Here is an 18,308-nt window from a genome sequence, read left to right on the forward strand (position 1 = left end):
TGCAGCCAAAGAGCTTTTGGCCATGTCGTCTGTGCAGCTTTAGCCGAGCTGCTCGGCAGCCGTGCTCGCCCAGAGAGGCGGAAGAAAGCAGCTGTCGACGAGCCGAGTAAACAGAAGCATCCGAGCGGAGCAGCCTTCAGGTGCCAGTCATTACGCAGGCAAGACGGGGAGGGAAAGAGAGGACAGAGGCGGCATGAGGCAAGGAGCATATCACAATTCACCTGTCGAGTTGGGCGGGCAGGCGTGCAACGCCATGCAGGCAGTCGCAATTCCGAAAAGTAAGTCTGGAATGGCATCGCGCGCCAGCCTTCGATTTCCTTGCAACCTCGACCTTGTCTGATCTTCGTGTAAGGCTGAAACCTTGTCCACATGCCTTCCGCTCTTGACAGGCATCGCTTCAGCTGCTCAGCCACCAAGGGACTGAGGCGCAGACTCCGCCTGACTCCAGAGTGCCACAACCACGCATCTGCGCCTCTGTACGAACAGCGCTCCGGTCGCCTCTCCTACGTGTCTCCGTTCGTGGGTCCCCGTCGTCTAAGAGCAGAGATCCCGACGCGAAGTTCGGAGTGCACTACCAACGATCTGCATCTTCAGGTGGACCATGGAAGCGACGAGCGACGGGCGGCTATGCCTGCCTTGTGTTGACCGGTCCTCCAGTACCTGCTTTGACCGCAGACTCAATCGACTGCGAAGTTGCGAGGCTGCAAAGCTGCGAAGTTTCCACGGCATGCGCCGTCTGGCTGCCGCGGGAATGCAGCACACATGTTTGGCGGGCAATTTCAGATTCCTGGCCAGATGGCCCGATCGTCGAAACCTCTGAACACGATCCAACTGAGATCTCCAGCTCCAGCTTTATCGCTCTGTTACATCTTCGCTCTCCAGTTTTCGCTCGGAAGTTTCGCAGGCTCCCCGGGGTGTTGATCTCGAGTTACACGTCGATGCGAATTCGGATTGTCATCTACAACCAAGAATAAAAACTGTCATTTCAAAGTTGATAGTGCTCTTATTTGAACATGAAATCCGCTCGACGCGCAGATCCTGCTGCGCCGAGGGCACTGCAGGGGAGCTGCTAGGAATTTGGAAGGCCACGCCGGCCCACTTGCATCGCCACGATATTCAGCGACGCGAGCCAGCCAGCAGTCAGTCCCAGGCTTCGGATTTTGGCCACAGAAAGTGGGATTTGCAGGCCGAGGCGGGTAGAGTCGAGTCGAGTTGCCAAAGCAGAGGGGCCGAGGGCGCCGGCCAGCAGGATGCACGCTCGTCTCGCTGCCCCCCCCCCCTCAAGGCACGCTGACACGCACGCATGCCCGCACGCTCGCGCCTTCGCCTTCTCTGAGTTTCGCGGGCCAGGGAGAGCAGTGTGCCAGTTGCGCTTCGTCGCCATCACCCACGACCATCATCTTCATCGACCCGATCATCCCTTGCCGTCGCTGTCGATTCGTCCTCACCCGTCCTTCGACTCATCGATTCACCCTCGTTCCTCGTGGGTATCATCACCTCTCGTTCCACCTCTCGTTCCACCTCGCGGACCGCTTGCGCACGCATCTACCCAACGACTCTGCACGCGGCGGCCACGATCGTCTAGCCCGACTCTTTTGCTGACCTTGCCAACCCATCTCGATCTGTTCAAACCTCCGCGCGACTTCGTTCTGCAGTAGTCACCCTTCTCGGCGTAGAGAAACTTCCTTCTCAACATGGGCATGTCCATTTCAAAGCTGCTCTCCGGCCTCTTCGGCAAGAAGGAGATGCGTAAGTAGACATCAGCTTCTCGACACATCGGCTTCAGCACCAGCAATCGACCCCGCGCCCCCCATCTTCCGCCGCTCTGCTGTACTCTGTGTGCACGGCTCGCCTCGGATCGCAAGCTGCCAGGTGTCGACTCTGATAAGAGTTGACGTGCTGCGATCTTCAGGAGCGCATCAGAAGCATCGGAGCCTCTTGTGGTCGATTGCTGCATCGCCGATAGTTGCGTGCTCTTTGCTGCCGACGCATCTGCTCACCACCTTAGTTTCTCGTTGTGCGTTTGCTCTATCTCGCCTCGCTTTCTTGCTCGATAGGAATTCTCATGGTCGGACTCGACGCCGCCGGTAAGACCACCATTCTCTACAAGCTCAAGCTCGGAGAGATCGTGACCACCATCCCCACCATCGGTAAGTAGCCCAGGAGCGTCCAGCGACGGACGGCTTCAGCATCGCTCCTCTTGTGGCCGGTTTGACTGACACGTGTCAATTCATGCGTGGCACTGCGCGGCTGCTCCGCACTCACAGGCTTCAACGTCGAGACCGTCGAATACAAGAACATCTCGTTCACCGTGTGGGACGTCGGAGGACAGGACAAGATCCGACCCCTCTGGAGGCACTGTAAGTTGCACCTGCTTACCTTCGCTGCTCCTGCCAGCGTGCATTGTCGCTGACCCCAAACGTTCGCCTACTTTGCAGACTTCCAAAACACCCACGGCATCATCTTCGTCGTCGACTCCAACGACCGCGAGCGTGTGTCCGAGGCGCGCGAGGAGCTTCAGCGCATGCTCAACGAGGACGAGCTGCGCGATGCCCTGCTGCTCGTCTTCGCCAACAAGCAGGATCTGCCCAACGCGATGAACGCTGCCGAGATCACGGACAAGCTCGGCCTGCACAGCTTGAGACAGCGACAATGGTTCATCCAGGCCACCTGCGCCACCAGCGGTGACGGTCTCTACGAGGGTCTCGAGTGGTTGAGCACCAACCTCAAGAGGCGAGCTTAAACGGCACGCACAAGCAACAGCTTTGGCCTGATCAGCCCGTGGCTTGCCTAGCAAGGCCGACGCCCTGGTGCTGTACAGCCGTATGAGCGTTGTCTGTCTTGCCGTTGCATCCGCTTGAATCTAGAACACGAACCCTGGTCACCCTCACCACCACCAACGTCATCATCACCTGCTGCCGTGCTTTGAATCACAATCACTTGGACAAAGCCCTGCGAGCGCAGGACTGAAAATGTGGATAACCCCGCTCCGACCTCTGGCCGTCGACGCATTCTTCTGGCCCTGTGCGTTACTTGAATCGAATCAGAACGTTCCCAACCCAGAATGCTGCGTGGCTTGCCGCCTGATGATGGCGTAAGGTTGAGACGCGGGGCAAAGACGAGCCGGAATCGTGTGACTGTGGGCATTGCGACAACCTTGGCTCAGAAGCGCACGCTCTGTGGGGCATCGACCCCGTCGAGAGAGCTGACGCAGCGGTGGTGCCAGTCTCATGCGGGATATCCGGAACGCATACATTGCTAGAAAGGACCGACATCTAAAAGGACCTGCCATGTTCCTACTCGGCAGCAGCGTGGAAGAAAGAACCTCAGGAAGTCCGTGGCAAAAGCTGTTCGGCGTGGCTGGCCAACTTGTGCGGGGGGTGACCGCATGCTTCTTGATTGGTTGATGGCATTTATCTTCAGATCGGCATCGGGCGGTATCAAGAAGGCCGGTAGCACTTCATCGCGGATGAGAGAGAGTGAGGCGCTGTGGTGCGGATGCTTTCGGTGCAGCTCGTCGAGGGCCCAAGATGCAGCTAGGGCGGATGACCTGCGACGGATGCTCGGATGCGCCGAGGAGCTGAGCTCAGAGAGTGTTGCTCTCTGCCGCGTCAGAGGCGAGTGGAATTGCGGGCAGACCGCCCTAACGGCAGACACGCAGGTGAGTCGCGTGCGGCAGCAGCCAGCCTTATCTCCTCCACCTGGCGTGACCTGGCAGAGTGCGCGAGTGCCTCTGAGCCGCATGCCGGTGCATCCGATTCAGGGTGCAGTGCATCTGATGCGGAGTGGCGCCCGTTAGTTAACTCAACTGATCCGTGCCCACAAGCCCCTCTCCAGCGCTGGTCGCTCCTGCTCCGACCCTGGCTCAGTTGCCCGCATGTTCTAATCAGGGCGATGACTATAGACCGATGTTCGAGCTGCCCAAGCCAGCCAGTGTGTACACGTTGCCCCCCCTTGAAGCGCTCACAAAGGGTCCTGGGGTCGAGGAGGTGCCCGACCATCCGAACCGGCCGTCGTTATCACAGCCTCGTCTCCTCTTCTCCACGACCGTCGACTGCAGCTACTACTTAAGCTGCTTCTAGCCTCTGCCAATCTCGTCCTTCGTCTCCGTCCGAATCGCCTCGTTACCGTCACATCCGCTTCGTCTAGCAACACGGCCACTGCCTTCAGCGTACTCTGGAACTCCAAGCACCTGGGACATTGTCGCTCCTTGCAGCCTCGTCTCGTCTCGTCTCGTCTCGTCTCTTCCTTGGTCGCCAAGATGACCACGTCCACCGACCAGATCCTGTCGCGCATCCTTGACGAGCTCACCGAGCTCAAGGTCAAAAACTCGCATCTTGAGGCCAAGGTAGGTTCCCGTCGGGTTGTCGCTGAACTCCGAGCATTGAGTCGAAAAAGCGAGCTGATCGTCTTTCTTGCACCTTTGTCTGTGTCTCGCGGTCGACCAGGTCGATGCGCTGCAGAATGCAGCGACCTTGCCCTCGCCGTCGTCGCAGATTCGTCGTCAAAGCTCGTCCGGCTTTACTGCCCTGGGTGTTCACAGCTTGTCGCCTTCCCAGCCTGCCGACTTCGCTTTCGGCACTTCGCCTCCGCCGCAGCCTTTAGGGCCCCCTGCCCATCCACTCGGAGGGCTCCCTCAGACCAACGGACCAAGCCCCATCGGTACGCCCGACCTTGGCGCCAAGAAACTTCCGCCCAATGGCGCGGCTTCGCCCTCGCAGCCCGCTTCGAGCAGCTCCACGGCCGGCTACTACTCTTCCAGAGTCATCTTGACCACCTACCCAGGCCAAGTCGGCATCAAGCCGTTACCTCTCAACTGGGCGTCCGAAGATCCTCACAAGCGTGGCCCTGTGGTGGCAAGCCGTCATCCGAACTCGATTCGCGTCCGCAATGCCATTGGTGCTTACGGCGGTAGCTACTCGGTCTACCGTTCCCTTGCCATCGCCATGGGCCAGCTCAACCCCAACCATCGTCCCGATTACACCAACACCGAGCCTCCCTTTGACATCCCGCCCAACCCATCGTGGTTCGATCCGTCCAAGATCGTCGCCATGGATCCGTGGGGTCACCTCGCGCCTCAGGTATACAAGTCCGAATTCGAGTCCGGTGTCGACATCAGGCCAACCGCATCGCTCACCAAGGCACACATCAAGATGCCCGAGCTCGACAAGGCGCAGGCCTCGGGCGTCTTCCCCATCGACGGCAAGATCGTCGTCAAGAGCATCCGACTGCCTGGAGTCGCCGAAGATGTAGACCCGGGCTGCGAGGTGAGCGTCAGCAAGGCGGCCGTTGATCCGGTTTGGTACCTTCCTGGTGTTGCTGAGCGACTCGGTGTCACCGAAGGTGCGCTGAGGCGCGCCATCTTTGAAGACACTGGAGGATCGTACCCGGAGCTGCTCACGAGGCACGACCTCAAGGTGTTCCTCCCGCCCATCTCGGGTCTGACCGTTTACATCTTTGGACGACCAGAGGACCTGCGCGATCCCACCAAGGAGGTGACGGTGCGTATCCACGACGAGTGCAACGGTTCCGACGTCTTCGGCAGCGACATTTGCACGTGCCGACCGTATCTGCTCTTTGGCATCGAGGAGTGCATCAAGACGGCGCAGCGTGGTGGTGCAGGTGCGGTCATCTACTTCCGCAAGGAGGGCCGTGCGCTCGGCGAGGTCACCAAGTACCTTGTCTACAATGCCCGCAAGCGCGGCACGGATTCGGCGAGCAACTACTTTAAGCGCACCGAGAACATTGCCGGCGTCAAAGACATGCGCTTCCAAGCGCTCATGCCCGACGTGCTGCACTGGCTGGGTGCGACCAACATCACCAACTGGATCTCGATGAGCAACATGAAGCACGACGCTGCCGTCAACAGCGGCATCAAGATCAAGAACAGGTACGAGCTGCCCGAAGAACTCATCCCTGCCGACTCGCGCGTCGAGATCGACGCCAAGATTCAGGCTGGTTACTTCTCGGCCACCAAGCAGCTCACCGAAGACGATCTCAAACACACCGTCGGCCGCGCCTGGGAAGACATCGACCACTAGCCTCTGCATCCCCCAGAACAAGCATGATGCATTCTTCGAATCACACGCCAGAACGTTCGGGCAGAGTGTGGGGACAAGGATGACCATTATCACGTGCGCAGAGAGTGTGAGCGAGTGGGATCGATGTGTGATACAAATACAAAGAGACAGGACAGCGATCAACGAGTGCGACTGTGATGGGAAGAGGATGGAAACGAATGCAAATCTTTCTGGCACCTGATCGGTGCCTCGAGACGACGAAATTAAAGGATCGACAGCATGGAACAAGAGTGTCCGCCAGCGGACACACGGGCGAAAGCGACCGGACATCGATCCTCAGCTGAAGATCTTGGTGGTGCGTTTCTTGAGCCGATGCACCCTCCTCGAGATCTCGGATTTCTGGAAGGGATTGAGCTTTGAGTCGTCCATGGCCTCCTCCTCGAGCGAGCGGAGCATGGTCTTGAGCGCTTCAGGCTGCGACAAGCTGCGCATGCCGTTGCCGCCGCGCGCGGGCCTGGATCCCAACGACCCATTGCCCACAGTCGAGACCGTGTCGACGCTCGACGTAGCGACTCGCATGTCGCTCTGCGATCTCACAATCTGCGAAGGAGTCGAGCCGAAGAAGTTGGACAGCTTCGAGATGGAGCGATCGTGCAAGTGGGCCGCCCTCTGTCGACGCGACGTGGGATAGCTCGACGCATCGTCGCTCTCGGGCAGCTCATCGGCTTCGCTGCTGTCGCTCTCGGAATCCGAGAGCTCCAAGAACGCCGCTGACGGACGAGGAGGTCGTTCTTCCGGCTCGTAGCCCGCGTGGCCAAGGGACTGGAAGCCTCGCCTCCTGCCATCTGGCATCGAGCCCGTCACGGGCGACGTCTGCGGTCGTCCATTGGGACGGACCGGACGACTCCTTGCGCTGATCGTGTCCACCGTAGAAGGTCGAGGAGCTGACCTGCTGTGCTGGAAGATGGAGGCAAGCTCTCCCAGTCGCCTCCGGTCGTTCTCGAGGAGATACTCGTAGCTCTCGATCGAGTTACGGTAGGTCGAAAGACTATCGGAAGCAGCGACTCTTTCTGAAGCCCTGCTACGGGGCGAAGAGGCAGCCAAGCGCACGTCTGTCAAGACACGATCAGTAGCAATGGCAGGCGCAGCCTCGTCACCAGACTCCTCGTCCGAGCTGTCGATTGACATGAACGAGTGCAAGTTGGAAGCAACCGAGCTCTCGTGCGAGATGGAGCCATGGCTGTGGGATGAGGGTTGACATGCTGACGAAGACGGGGCGCCGCGCAGGCTATGAGCGTCGCTGGTCGTAGGCGCCGGAGAGCCAAGGCTAGCCGGATTGGACGGTCCGGTGCTGACGATGACTGCGCCCGGACCTGCCTTGGTGGCCGACGAGATGAGCTCTGCAGGCACAGCCTCGCCCAGCCAGCGCGACATTTTGGCCACACGACGTCGACGCTCGTCGCGAGCAGCCGCCAGCTTGCGGCTCTCGGAAACGGCCAGAGCCTGGTCGATCTCGGAGCGATCAAAGGGACGGAACGGACCGTCCTGAGGCAGAGTAGGTGAAGCGGCTTCATCGAGCGCAGCAGCTGAAAAAGCCGCGAGCTGGTCAACTTTCGGCGTGGGCTCGTTGAATTCCTCCAAGCCTGAGGGGACGAAGGGACGTGGATGAGAGCGGATTTCTTCGACGCGGTTTAGCTCTTCGTCGCTTGAAAAGGTATCTCCAGCGTAAACGTTCGCTCGTGCGTTCGACGAGTAAGGATGGGGGATCCCAAGGACGTCGGCGGCCTTTCGGTTGAGGTTGAGATACACTGCATTCTGATTGAGATCAGAGCTAGCGTGATCCCAGCTCTTGACACCGTGCGTTCGACTGTGAAGCAGCTTGCGAGAGAAAGCGCGCGTCTTGCTTCCTGCGTTTGACGCAAACGTGCCTGGAACGTCGACGTGTCCGGTGACGCTGAATGGCATGCTCTGGGGTCGATGCTTTCGGCTCCGAGCATCCGCCGACGATGCGACGAGCGAGTGAGAGCGTGGTGCGGGATCGAGCTGCTGGTTGTGAGCATTTGTGGCGAAGAGCATCTCCTCGCCGAGCATTTGCGCAAGCTTTTTGGTGCGGCGCACTTGCTGGCGCCGCTCCTCGGCGGACAGCTGATTGGTGGTCTCTGGGCGGCCGGAGCTGGCAGAAAGATTGGGCCGGGGAAAGTGGAGGTCGCGGAGTGGCGCAGCCGAGACAGTGATGCTCCCGACGGTCGCAGGTCGCTGGGAACGGCCGTGCAACCTGCCTGAGGTGGCAGCGCGGTTCAAAAGAAGGGGGCTGAGGCCGCTCTCGAAGCTGTTTTGGTAGCTGAGCAAGCTGCCTTCGGAAGTGGACGATAGGATCGAGGCCGTGTAGGGACGCTGAAAGCGTGCTTCGGACGGGCTTGCTCGAATCGAGCCTAGCGAGCCTCGTCCGAAAGGCCTTGCAGGATGAGGAACGTACTCGGGCTCCAATTTTGCGTGAAGGCTGGAAGGGGTGCCAGTGTCGTGCGCTAGAGAGGACAGCGAAATACTGCTGTGACTGGCCGAGTAGTTGTGGTTGGAGCCCTGGTGTGGCTTGGCGAGAGCTGCGTGAGCGACGAGCGAGGATCTGCGCAGCGAGGCCAATCGCTGAGGGACCTGAGCGGGCGTGCCTGGAGTGCTGGAGGTAGAAGCCAGCGACTCATGTTCCGTGGTGAGGGGCCGCAAGCCCGGGCGATAGTTTGCCCAGGCCGCCTCGGCTTCCATTTTGAGTTGGGACAGATGTGTGTCTTGCTTGACTGCCTGTGGTGTCTCCTCTTCCGCGGTCAGGGGTGCCGCAGCGGGCTGGGCCTGAGTAGACTGCAGAGCGGTGTCGTTGGTTTGCAGAGCCGGTTCGGTGTCGGAGCCCTCGTCAGCGACGCTAAGAAGGTCCTCCTTCGCATCGACCCAAGCGGCAGCGCCCTCGTGCGTGTGGTCTGATTTATCGCTCCACGGACCAAAGGTGGCACGGTTGCTTTTCGCTTGATCGTGAAGGTGGTGGTGGCGAGCAGGAAGGACGAGGTCAAAGTCGGGTGGCAGAGGAGATGCGTCGTGAAGGAGATTGGGCACGCCAGGAGACGCGGCGAGGGCATTGTAATGGTCGGAGTCGATGACCCAATCGATGCGCGAGGCGGGTCTGGAGCGCAAGCTGAGCTGACCCTTCATCCTGGCGAAGTCGCCAGGCTGCAGGACCTTGTAATCGTCGAGGCCGCTGCTGCCATGGGACGATGTCGATCCGGTCACTTCGCCGAAGCGATGCGATTGGGACGATGTAGGATCGCGTGTGGATGCGCTGAGAGCAGCTGTTGGACTCGGCGCTGTTGGAAGACCGGTGAAAGACATACTGTGAATCACGAAGGAGAGGACCGTGGACGTTTGCTCGCATGCGCTTTGAGTGGGCGATCGGGCTGAGATTAGTCTCGGAACTTCAAACGAAAGACGGCATGAAGAGGATGGCAGGCGGCGCCGGGCGAATGGACGAAGACTTGTGCAGAGTCAGAGCGAGAAGGATGTCGAATCGACGTGATGGTGGGAAGGCCGAACGTGAAGCTGGGACGAGGGGAGGCTAGCAGCAAAGGAAGAAGAGGGGTGCAAGAGTGAATGATGCGAGAGGCATTCAGGGTGATATTATGGTCGTCGCAACGCCTGCGTCGGGATGACTATAGGTGTGGTGGGCCAAAACGTCGTGTTGTGTGACAGTCGGTAGGGCTTGACACAAGCTAGCCAGCGACTCGTCGAGACCCGACAAGACGGGGACAAGCAAGAGAGAGCGCGTTGGCGGGCGCAATGTGGCACTATTTGCGAAGCGAGGAGGCGCTGCAGATGCGGCCAAGGAGAATGGTGCGCAGTTGTCGGAAGCGATCCGAGAGGTGGGGGTACGTGCCGCGCCCAAAGCTCCCTTCGACGCTCTGTGTAGGCAAAAGGCGGCCACAATGAGAAGGACCGAAGAGAGAGAGTGAGAGTCGGAGGCTGGCAGAGGTCGACGATATGCAGAGCCGGGCCTTTCTTCGGGCCAACCGAGACCGCAGAGGCACGGGACGCTGCCCACGGCAAAGTGGAGAGCGAAATGCAGCTTACAGCCACGCTACCAGGGGTACAGCCGGGCTACACGCGAGGAGGCCAGGGCGGCGCGCCCACTCAGCGCAGTTCAAGAGAGCGTGCGCATTTGCAGTTTGCAGCCTCCGTCCTGATCCCACGCACTGATCCCACGCACTGATCCCACGCACTGATCCCACGCAGGTCTGACGCTCCAACGCAAGGGGCGACGCGGTCCCTAAATTCCAGGCTTTTTCCGAGCAAGTTATCCTGCGGCGGCCCGTGTGGCAAGCGGCCTAACGCACCTCTGCCTCTGCCGTGCGCGTAGATTTCAGTGAGAAAGAGCTTTACCTCGCTTACTGCTTGACGCGCTGAACGCGATCCACGCGATGCCGTCCCGTTCAAGCTCTCGGCCCCGCCTTTCTGACGTCTTCGCGAGCTGATTCGAAGCGCAAAGGTGAAAGTGACTGCTCGGCTTAAAGATCGGAAGGACGGCAACGAATGACATGCCTTCCGTCGTTATGAACACAATCCGACTCGATGCGATGCGCCCACAAATTGTCGGCCGCAAGTCGAGGCTGCATGAGGCCCACCCGTTTGCAGCTGATGTTGCTGCAGCCAAGTGGGATCGCGTGGTGCTGCGCAGGTCAGGAGGTGCTGTGAGGGCAGCGGAGACGGAATTCAGGAGCACGAGGCCAAGGCGTCTGGCTGCAGTGATTTAGTGTGGAAGCCTCGCGCACCAGCACCTTCTACAGTATGCAAGCCCAAAACCACAAGAACTGGAGCTGCATGCAGTCGGGCGCACAATGCCCTTGGCTGCACGGACGTATAGGTGCGGAAGTCCGCCGGCTGTCACGGGGCTCATCGCTTCGCGACTGTTTGACTGTCTTCCATCTTTCGCTGCGCAGCATTTCGGCACCCCCACTCGCCGTCGAGGCCACTACGCTAAAAGCCTAACCCACACTGCGCAGTGCTATCGCATCGAAGTCGAGTCGCCTCTTCATAGCTGCCGTGAACCTGCGCCATCTGTCTTTCGATCCGCTGACCTGAAATGGTTGCTTAGGGGGTGCTGATCGTCGTCAACGGTTTGAGAAGCCTGGACCAGGCTGAGCTAATATTCATGTCACTCCGACCCGCTTTGCCGTGCCCAGGTGCGCATATTGAAACGAGTCGGGCCAGTTCGATTCGTCCAAGTACGCTACTGTACCTTTGAGCTGGCAGGCATTGCTGCAATAGCCTCGCCTTGCTCAGAACAACACACCCGACCTTCGAAGTTGCCTTTTCGTGTTGGATTTGCCTGACTGAGACAGCATAGGCTTTGTAACTGACTTCCGTTCAGTCAGCTACTGCAAGAACGCTGCTGTAGGTTACTTCGGAATTGCAATCAAGTCCGCGCCCAGTGCCTAGGTCGGACATTCCGTCAGCGGAGAAAAGCGTGCTTTCATTTTCACCGTTTCAATCGCTGAGACGCTTATAGCCGCCCTTGCCCCGCATCAATTCAGCACGAGTGTCGATGTCGGCAGTCGCCTTACAGCATTGACGCATCTCGACAGACGATTCGTCTACAGCTATTGGTCGCCAGGAACGAGACGTGAGGTTCCGAAGCTTCCACAGTATATTCGCATCCGAGGTCTTCCGCCAGGTTGCCGAGGAACAGCCCGGAATGCCAAACAAACTGTCATGTCTCGCTAGATCTCCGCCAGCGACGTCGCTCTCCTCAACATGCACAAATGTCTCATGTCAGGGGGTTCAAATTCAACTCCGGTCATCGCAATTCCAGCTCTCCTCATCTCGCTAAGGGCCCGCCTCTGACGGCAAATGTCCCGTCTTCGAGTCCCGCTCCGCTGCATGCTGCCGGCTACAGCATTCGAGATCCATGATCGCTGCTGGCTCAACAGGAAGCGGAGCTCGGCAGGCTAACGTGCGTCGGCATCTCCTGATGACAAACGATGCCGTAAGATCCAGGGCGCCAAGTGTTAGATCCAGCCGATCGCTTCCATCGAGTGCAATGGTTGCGAGAATCTGCCGATCCCGATCTTCGTTCTCACGTCCTGCACACTTGGACACACAAAGGGACCCATCAAAGCAAAAGAATCTGCCGAATGTTTACTGTAGGTCCCTTTGTTCGTTCTCTTCTGCCTGCTCAGTCCATGGTCCGTCACTGGATGTCGGCGTCGGCAACCCTGCTTTCCCACGCGCGCGATGAAGGTACCTTCCTTTGTTTGACATAGCCTTGACCGGCTGAGTCCAATTCGTGCCTGAAACCCTTGGTTCAACAAGCTCGGCTGGTACACTGCCTCTGACGTCTCCGTGCTTCCCTTGTCCTGGCCGTCTGCTGCCTCCCTTTGTTAGCCTTATTGTCTCCTCCACTGTTTGGCTATGGGCTAATTGGACGACCAGTGCTGTCCCCCTTATAAATGCAGCCCATGTTCGGCCCCTCACTTGAAGGGTCGCACTTCTGAACCTTCATCTCGGTCCACTACTTCAGCACTTCCACCATGACGATGAACCATCCCAACAGGGCGCCCTTCTCGGCCAGAAAGATCTTCACGCGCCCCGCCAACCTGCACCTTGTAAAGTCGAATGGAAGGGGGCCTTCAACTCTCGCGCCAGTCGGCACTGCCTCTGAAGAGCCGCACTCGAGGATGGAGGATCCCAAACCGCATTTCACTCAGCCGCCTATTCAGACTCTCTCTCCGTGGACGTCATTGAACGCTTCCCAACCGGGAACCACTCCGCACCCCTACAGCTCATTCTCTTTTTCAGAAGAAAGCGCTTGGGCTAGCAGCCCTTGCTCGTCCACCATGTCACGTCAACTGTCGGTCCGGTTCTCGACTGCGCGGACATCGTCCAAGACCGTCTTGAAGACAGGCGAGCTGACGTGGGCATATGCAGGAAGCGGAGCGAAAAGGATAGCAAGTGGCTTCGAGCGGAGCACGAGACGACGACACCCGCACGAGCCCGTCGGCGGCCCCAGTCAGAATGTGTTCGCGGTTCTCGAGCGCCACGACTCCGAAAGTCCGAGACGGGAGTCGTACGCAGCACGACTGGACGAATACGGTACTCTTCAGCGTACACCGTCGTCGATTCCGTACCTTGCCAGCCCCGGAGCATGTGACCCCTCACCTTTCGACAACAACGAGCTCGAATCGTTGGTGCCACCGCCGGTGCCACTCTGCCTTGACGATCTCAGTCGATGGACGCCACCGTCTGAATGGGCCGTCTCAGAATCGGGGTCCAGCAGCCAAGAATCGAACGGCAGATCTTCGACCCCGTCGAGCTCAGACCATCTCTCCACCCCAAAATCGTCGCCGGGCACCCGCACAGATCAGCAGGAGACATATCTCAATCTCTATTCTCGCAAGTCTGATCTTTCCCGCTCTTCTTCTGGGCGCCCATTGATGCAGTTGCTCATCACAAACGACAGTACGGTGGAGATTCAGCAGTATCGAACTGAAGTCCCTGATCCAGGCTCGTCCGAGCATCCAGTCCAATGGCAGATCATCGTCACGGGGCATTCGACGGCGCAGCTTTCTTCCAGCGAGATCTACTCCACCTCGAATTCCGCAAACAGCGATAGCACCGAGTGCAGGGCTGTCTGTGCCTTGACTTCGCCCAATGTGGCGGAGTTGAGGTCGTGGCTGGACTGTCTCAAGTCTGTCATCCAAGCTTGCAGAAAGCTCAGCAGCAGTAGCAGCAGCCGATCAGAGTACAGGAGATCGTCAAGCCACTCGATTCTTGCCACCATCCGTCTGCTTGAGCAGCTCGAGCTGCAGAGTCGGTGTGAACGTGGTATGCATCGCAGCCCATCAAGCAAGGTAGACGGAGAAGAACCTACGACTCCCGTCCTCTCGTCTCGCTACTTGTCGCCGACTGCAGCACGTGGAAGCACCGCCGCTCCCAATTGCAGTTCTGGCTTTTCAACATCGTCCTTCATCGACAGCTACGCACTGAGCCCAGCATCGGCGGGTGCGGACGTAGCCGTCCAAAACACGAGCGGCACGGAGGCGGTGTACGACTATGAGGAGGCCTACTCGAGCATCATGCAGCGATTTTCGGAGTACGACATCGCGAGCCCCATGGAAGCTCTTCCGACACCGGCACGGCTCGATCCTCATCGGGGCCATGCGCGGTCAGCATGCCTTGACGTGCCCGTGTCGCCATGCAGCTTCGAAATTGGTCGCGACAGGTGGGTCGAATACGAAGGCGTGCCGGGCAGCCCACTCGATCCATGGCTTTCTCATCATATCTCGCTGCCCATATCTGGCCGAAAGATGCGGGACGAGGATGGGTTTGGCGACGATGCAGTCATGCGGATCTTTGCTGAGGGCTTCCGACGTCGGTCGTCAGCGGCTACCACAAACAGCATCATTCTTTCGGCCGAAACATGATCTCTCTGCCATCCCTGTCCTCTCGCCGGATCTGTCTTTCTTCTTTCAATATGAGCAGGATTCTCGCACCTTTTGCCCTGTTTGGGCCACAGGTACTTGAGGGACTCCATGCTACAGTGCGGGCAATTCTTCAAGACCATCACGAATGCCGGTCTTTTTTTTCAGAATAAATTGTACACAATTTATCTGTTGAGTGTCGAAATAATTCCCACGTCATGCATCCTGTTCGGCATCAAAGCTTGGAATTTCGTTGGTCGTGTGCGCTTGACGTTGCAGCACTGACCGCATTCCTTTAGCTGAGCTATACACATGCTCACACAGGCGGTCTGATATGGAAGACCAATGAAAGGCAGCAGTGGCATGGTTTGGCGGTATGGCCGGCTCACGCGGGACCGAGATCGCGGTGCTGCAAACGCGACACGCGCTGGATTTAGGCAGGAGGCGACCCTCTACGTCGGTCTCCCACTGTCACCGAGGCAAGGAGGAGATGATCGACGCGTCGGCAGGGGCTACTCGGAGCTGGACCCTGCACATCACGCTGGCTCCTTACCTGCTCGGTCGCTCGCTTCGCCATACGCGTGTACCTGCCGCCCCACGCCACCCGGCGCTGCACCTGCGAGGTCGCTCAGAAGCGTGCAAGCAAGCAATGATCGCGGCGCGCATGAGTTGTTATAATAGTACGCGACGCGAAGGTGATGGCAGACGCGGATGCGACCACAGACTGCGGATAGGCGCGGGATTCGACGCTCGACTCTGACCTACATTTGACAGCTGGCACGTCGCGATGATGGCTGTCAGACGTCGCGGCCGTACCGTGAGCCGAAGAAAAGGCGTGTGTGGCTGCCGGTCAAAACCACCTGAGGATCTCTCAATCACGCAGAGCGCTGTGCAATTGTTCGTAGCAGATCGCGCTTTCTGGCAAAGCAGCTTTCTTGCATTGGAACGGTCCATCATGGTCGCCAAGATAGTCGGGACGCCATCGCCGAGGCATGGAAGCCAGCGCCAATGCGAGCGCCTCGCTCGGGGTCGCTTGTGGCACACCGGCTAAGCGAGCGAGATGGCTCGGAGATGTGATGTCAGGAGTCCTGCGAAACACGTCGTTGGGACTGCCGGCGTTTCGAGAATTAGAGTGCCAGGCAGGGCTCATGCTACGAGGCATTCGGGCCCAATGTGAGGGGCTGCTGCGCCAGAAAAGGTCGACGGAAGCTGGATTTGACAACGCCGGAGGGAAGAGCTGGGAGGCGAGGCTTCGCCTTCGAGAGGGGAGGCCGGCATTGTGTCTGCTCGCATAGGCCGAGATTCCCACCGTCAATGCGAGAGGAAGGGCCCGTTCGTGGGGTCGAGAAAGCCCAAGTGTGGCTGCGCTGAGGGAGCCCCTTGCATGTTTTCGACACGCGCGCAGATCCAAGCGGATGGAACCCGCGCGTGGCAGGGACCGGTGAGGTTCCATCTTGCCGCCGTGTCGAGTCCCGAGCGCCAGTGTCCGGCCCAATGCTGCCGGCCATGGCAACTCACTGCAGCGCAAGGCAGTCAGAGCTGCAACTGATAGGCACAGGGCAGAGCACGTTCTGCGCGCATCGCAGCGCACCGCATTGCAGCCTGATTCCGGTACACCCGACGAAATCTCCCCGCAGCCCCTACAGAGGACCCCGATTCTCCAATCCGCCCGTGTCGGAACGAGACTCCCGCCGCTACGTCGAGGTCGTCGATCCAATGGGCAGCGCAGATCAGGCGATCGAAGAAGCCAACAATCGGCGTTGCCGGCGCCACACACACGCTTGGGCCGAGCTATGACGCGGTGTACTTTCCCACAACAAGCGTGGGCTTGTTGTCCGATCCGTCCATCGGCACACGGTAAGATGTCATTGCGCGGGCAAAGGGTTCGAGCGGCCCTTTCCTCTCCCCAGCGAGCGGACTGCGAAGCAACAATCGTTGAACGAGCCCGGCTGCCATCAGCCTCATCCAACTCTGACGCCCGCCCTTGACGGACGAAGCAGGAGCCTCTCCGACCTCGAATTCGGCTAGGAGAGTGCTCCGGGTCTAGCTGGCCTCGCTTCTCACAAGCGAAAGTCAGATTCGCGTCTATTTTTTTGGAGATTTTATTTTCGGGTTTTCGGTCTCGCGCAAAGTGTTGGTCTCGGACCGACGCGTCGTGCTGACTGATGGACGGGAGCCCATAAAATTACTGTATCTACGGTATTCGCCTTTTTCAAGCTGATCTGCTCCCAGTCTGCAAGCCACACCAGCCAAGCACGCAAGCATGCATGCACGTTCACGCGCGCCCTGCCGATTGTTCGAGCAACGAGGCGGCGATTGTGCTGATCGCTCACAAAGAAGTGGCTGAGAACAGACGGGAAACACGGGCTGCAACGCCGCTGTCCCGCCGCTCGCACCAGGTCGCCCTACTCATCCCTGTATGGGAGCCTATCAGTGCGCGCTCATCCTGGCGGCCATCCTACCGAGGGCCTGGATCTGACGTGTCGGTAAGGCAAGGAGCGAGCGGCCTCTAGACGTCGCCGAGGAACGCCGCGAGTAAGAGTGGCGGCCAAGGGCGAGAACTTCCGATAATCGCAAGAGGGCGAGGGGGGGGCGGCCGTTTGTCGGGTCCCCCCGATTCGACCGCACGAGAACGACGGGAAAGAAGAGGCGACCCCTGGCATGGACACCCAATGCACTGCTTCGACGCTGTCCCGGTCCATGGAACCACAGCTCGAAGAAATTGAGGGCGTCCTGCCTTCCCGTCGGAGCTGGGTTGTAGGCGAAATCCTACGCAGAGAAGCGCGACTCAATCGGGCAAGTCGGATTGACAGCAGAGCGGCGCTTGAACGTGGGATTTCCCGCCAAGCACGACAAGAGGCTGGGCTGGAATCCAGCCAATAACCTGCGTTCCACTGCAGCGCGGCGTCGCTCCCATAGCCCCGACGCTGGTCGCCTCCTGCTTATCCTCCTTGCTCGCTGTCTCTGCTGCTGCTGCTGCTGCTGCTGCAGGCGCCGACGCAGCGGCCAAATCTTGCTTTGGTTCTCCTTCGATGCTATCGCAGCTTGACGTGTCGACCTCCGCTTGAAACTCCGCCTGCCGCCATTGAGCTTCGGTTCAGAGGAATCTTACGCGCAGCTCGATACGACCCTCTCGGCCTCTGCTGCCTCGATGGATACCCTTTGTCCTCTGCAGCCGCTTGCCTTTTTCGGTCGGGCTGCCTTGGCGACGGCGGCCGTTCCGACTCCGCTTGTCGCTTTGATGTCGGAGTTGCCAGAGGACGCGCTGGGCTTGAGGTCTAACTTGGCTTGGACTGGATCGACGCGCGGAGGCACAGGCGGGGCATCAAATCTCGCCAACAGATGTGCAGATCCACAGCTTCGGGTGCGCCGACTCAAACCCCGCTGTGCCCCACACGCGCCTTTGTCGCAGTCTGATCAGCCGCCCTTGCCTTCTGCACCGCTTCCATGCACTCGAGCTGGGCTTGCCTCGCCCATACGGTCTCAAAGCAAGCTTGGACGTGGGATGAGCATGGTATCTTGCCGCCTGTCGTCTCGCGTGCATCGCTTTGGCCCTCTGTCCCTTTGTGCTGTGTCGGACACTGCAGCCTCTCTTCCGGTGCCCCCTCCGCAAGCAGACGCCACCTTCGCATTGGGCCGCATGCTTCACGAAGCTCATCAACGTCCCTGACCAATCTCAGTCGGCTTTCGTCACCGTTCCTAACCAGCTGGGCCCCAACAATGCCGCAAGGCTTGGCCGTTCCACCAGTGCTGCCGTTGTCCACCAAAGGTCTGCCATCTAGCCGGTCCCTCGATGATTGCCATATATTGAGACACCCGAGTGCGCTTCTCG

The 18,308-nt window shown here is 59.2% G+C and overlaps 5 protein-coding genes across 5 annotated transcripts, besides 4 other annotated features; 3 read left to right on the plus strand and 2 right to left on the minus strand.

Annotated features, from left to right (window-relative positions):
- Positions 1 to 1,694: 1,694 nt before the first annotated feature.
- PAN0_001c0477 (ADP-ribosylation factor) lies at positions 1,695 to 2,743 on the plus strand (the record flags this gene model as incomplete). Its single annotated transcript, XM_014804093.1, has 4 exons — positions 1,695 to 1,749; positions 2,058 to 2,150; positions 2,268 to 2,360; positions 2,439 to 2,743. 4 exons carry the CDS (start codon positions 1,695 to 1,697, stop codon positions 2,741 to 2,743), a joined length of 546 nt encoding a protein of 181 aa, XP_014659579.1.
- A 321-nt stretch (positions 2,744 to 3,064) lies between these two features.
- On the plus strand, positions 3,065 to 6,041 carry PAN0_001c0478 (GTP cyclohydrolase II; the record flags this gene model as incomplete). Its single annotated transcript, XM_014804094.1, has 5 exons — positions 3,065 to 3,099; positions 3,424 to 3,661; positions 3,891 to 3,933; positions 4,026 to 4,348; positions 4,449 to 6,041. 5 exons carry the CDS (start codon positions 3,065 to 3,067, stop codon positions 6,039 to 6,041), a joined length of 2,232 nt encoding a protein of 743 aa, XP_014659580.1.
- Positions 6,042 to 6,356: 315 nt separating this feature from the next.
- PAN0_001d0479 (uncharacterized protein) lies at positions 6,357 to 9,395 on the minus strand (the record flags this gene model as incomplete). The annotated part of the gene is made up of 1 exon (XM_014804095.1): positions 6,357 to 9,395. One exon carries the CDS (start codon positions 9,393 to 9,395, stop codon positions 6,357 to 6,359), a length of 3,039 nt encoding a protein of 1,012 aa, XP_014659581.1.
- Positions 9,396 to 9,708: 313 nt separating this feature from the next.
- Positions 9,709 to 9,718: a sequence feature (In-frame stop codon was detected at splice-junction site;~hypothetical protein).
- Positions 9,719 to 9,776: 58 nt separating this feature from the next.
- Positions 9,777 to 9,965: a sequence feature (In-frame stop codon was detected at splice-junction site;~hypothetical protein).
- A 116-nt stretch (positions 9,966 to 10,081) lies between these two features.
- Positions 10,082 to 10,198: a sequence feature (In-frame stop codon was detected at splice-junction site;~hypothetical protein).
- Positions 10,199 to 10,292: 94 nt separating this feature from the next.
- Positions 10,293 to 10,330: a sequence feature (In-frame stop codon was detected at splice-junction site;~hypothetical protein).
- Positions 10,331 to 12,586: 2,256 nt separating this feature from the next.
- PAN0_001c0481 (uncharacterized protein) lies at positions 12,587 to 14,479 on the plus strand (the record flags this gene model as incomplete). The annotated part of the gene is made up of 1 exon (XM_014804096.1): positions 12,587 to 14,479. The coding sequence occupies one exon, from the start codon at positions 12,587 to 12,589 to the stop codon at positions 14,477 to 14,479; it is 1,893 nt and encodes a 630-aa protein (XP_014659582.1).
- An 868-nt stretch (positions 14,480 to 15,347) lies between these two features.
- PAN0_001d0482 (uncharacterized protein) lies at positions 15,348 to 18,280 on the minus strand (the record flags this gene model as incomplete). Its single annotated transcript, XM_014804097.1, has 8 exons — positions 15,348 to 16,021; positions 16,128 to 16,170; positions 16,292 to 16,500; positions 16,939 to 17,037; positions 17,131 to 17,245; positions 17,361 to 17,552; positions 17,603 to 17,769; positions 18,181 to 18,280. 8 exons carry the CDS (start codon positions 18,278 to 18,280, stop codon positions 15,348 to 15,350), a joined length of 1,599 nt encoding a protein of 532 aa, XP_014659583.1.
- Between the last annotated feature and the right edge of the window lie 28 nt (positions 18,281 to 18,308).

Source organism: Moesziomyces antarcticus (assembly GCF_000747765.1).
Source record: "Moesziomyces antarcticus DNA, scaffold: scaffold_v10001, strain JCM 10317, whole genome shotgun sequence".
Classification (NCBI taxonomy): Eukaryota; Fungi; Basidiomycota; class Ustilaginomycetes; order Ustilaginales; family Ustilaginaceae; genus Moesziomyces; species Moesziomyces antarcticus.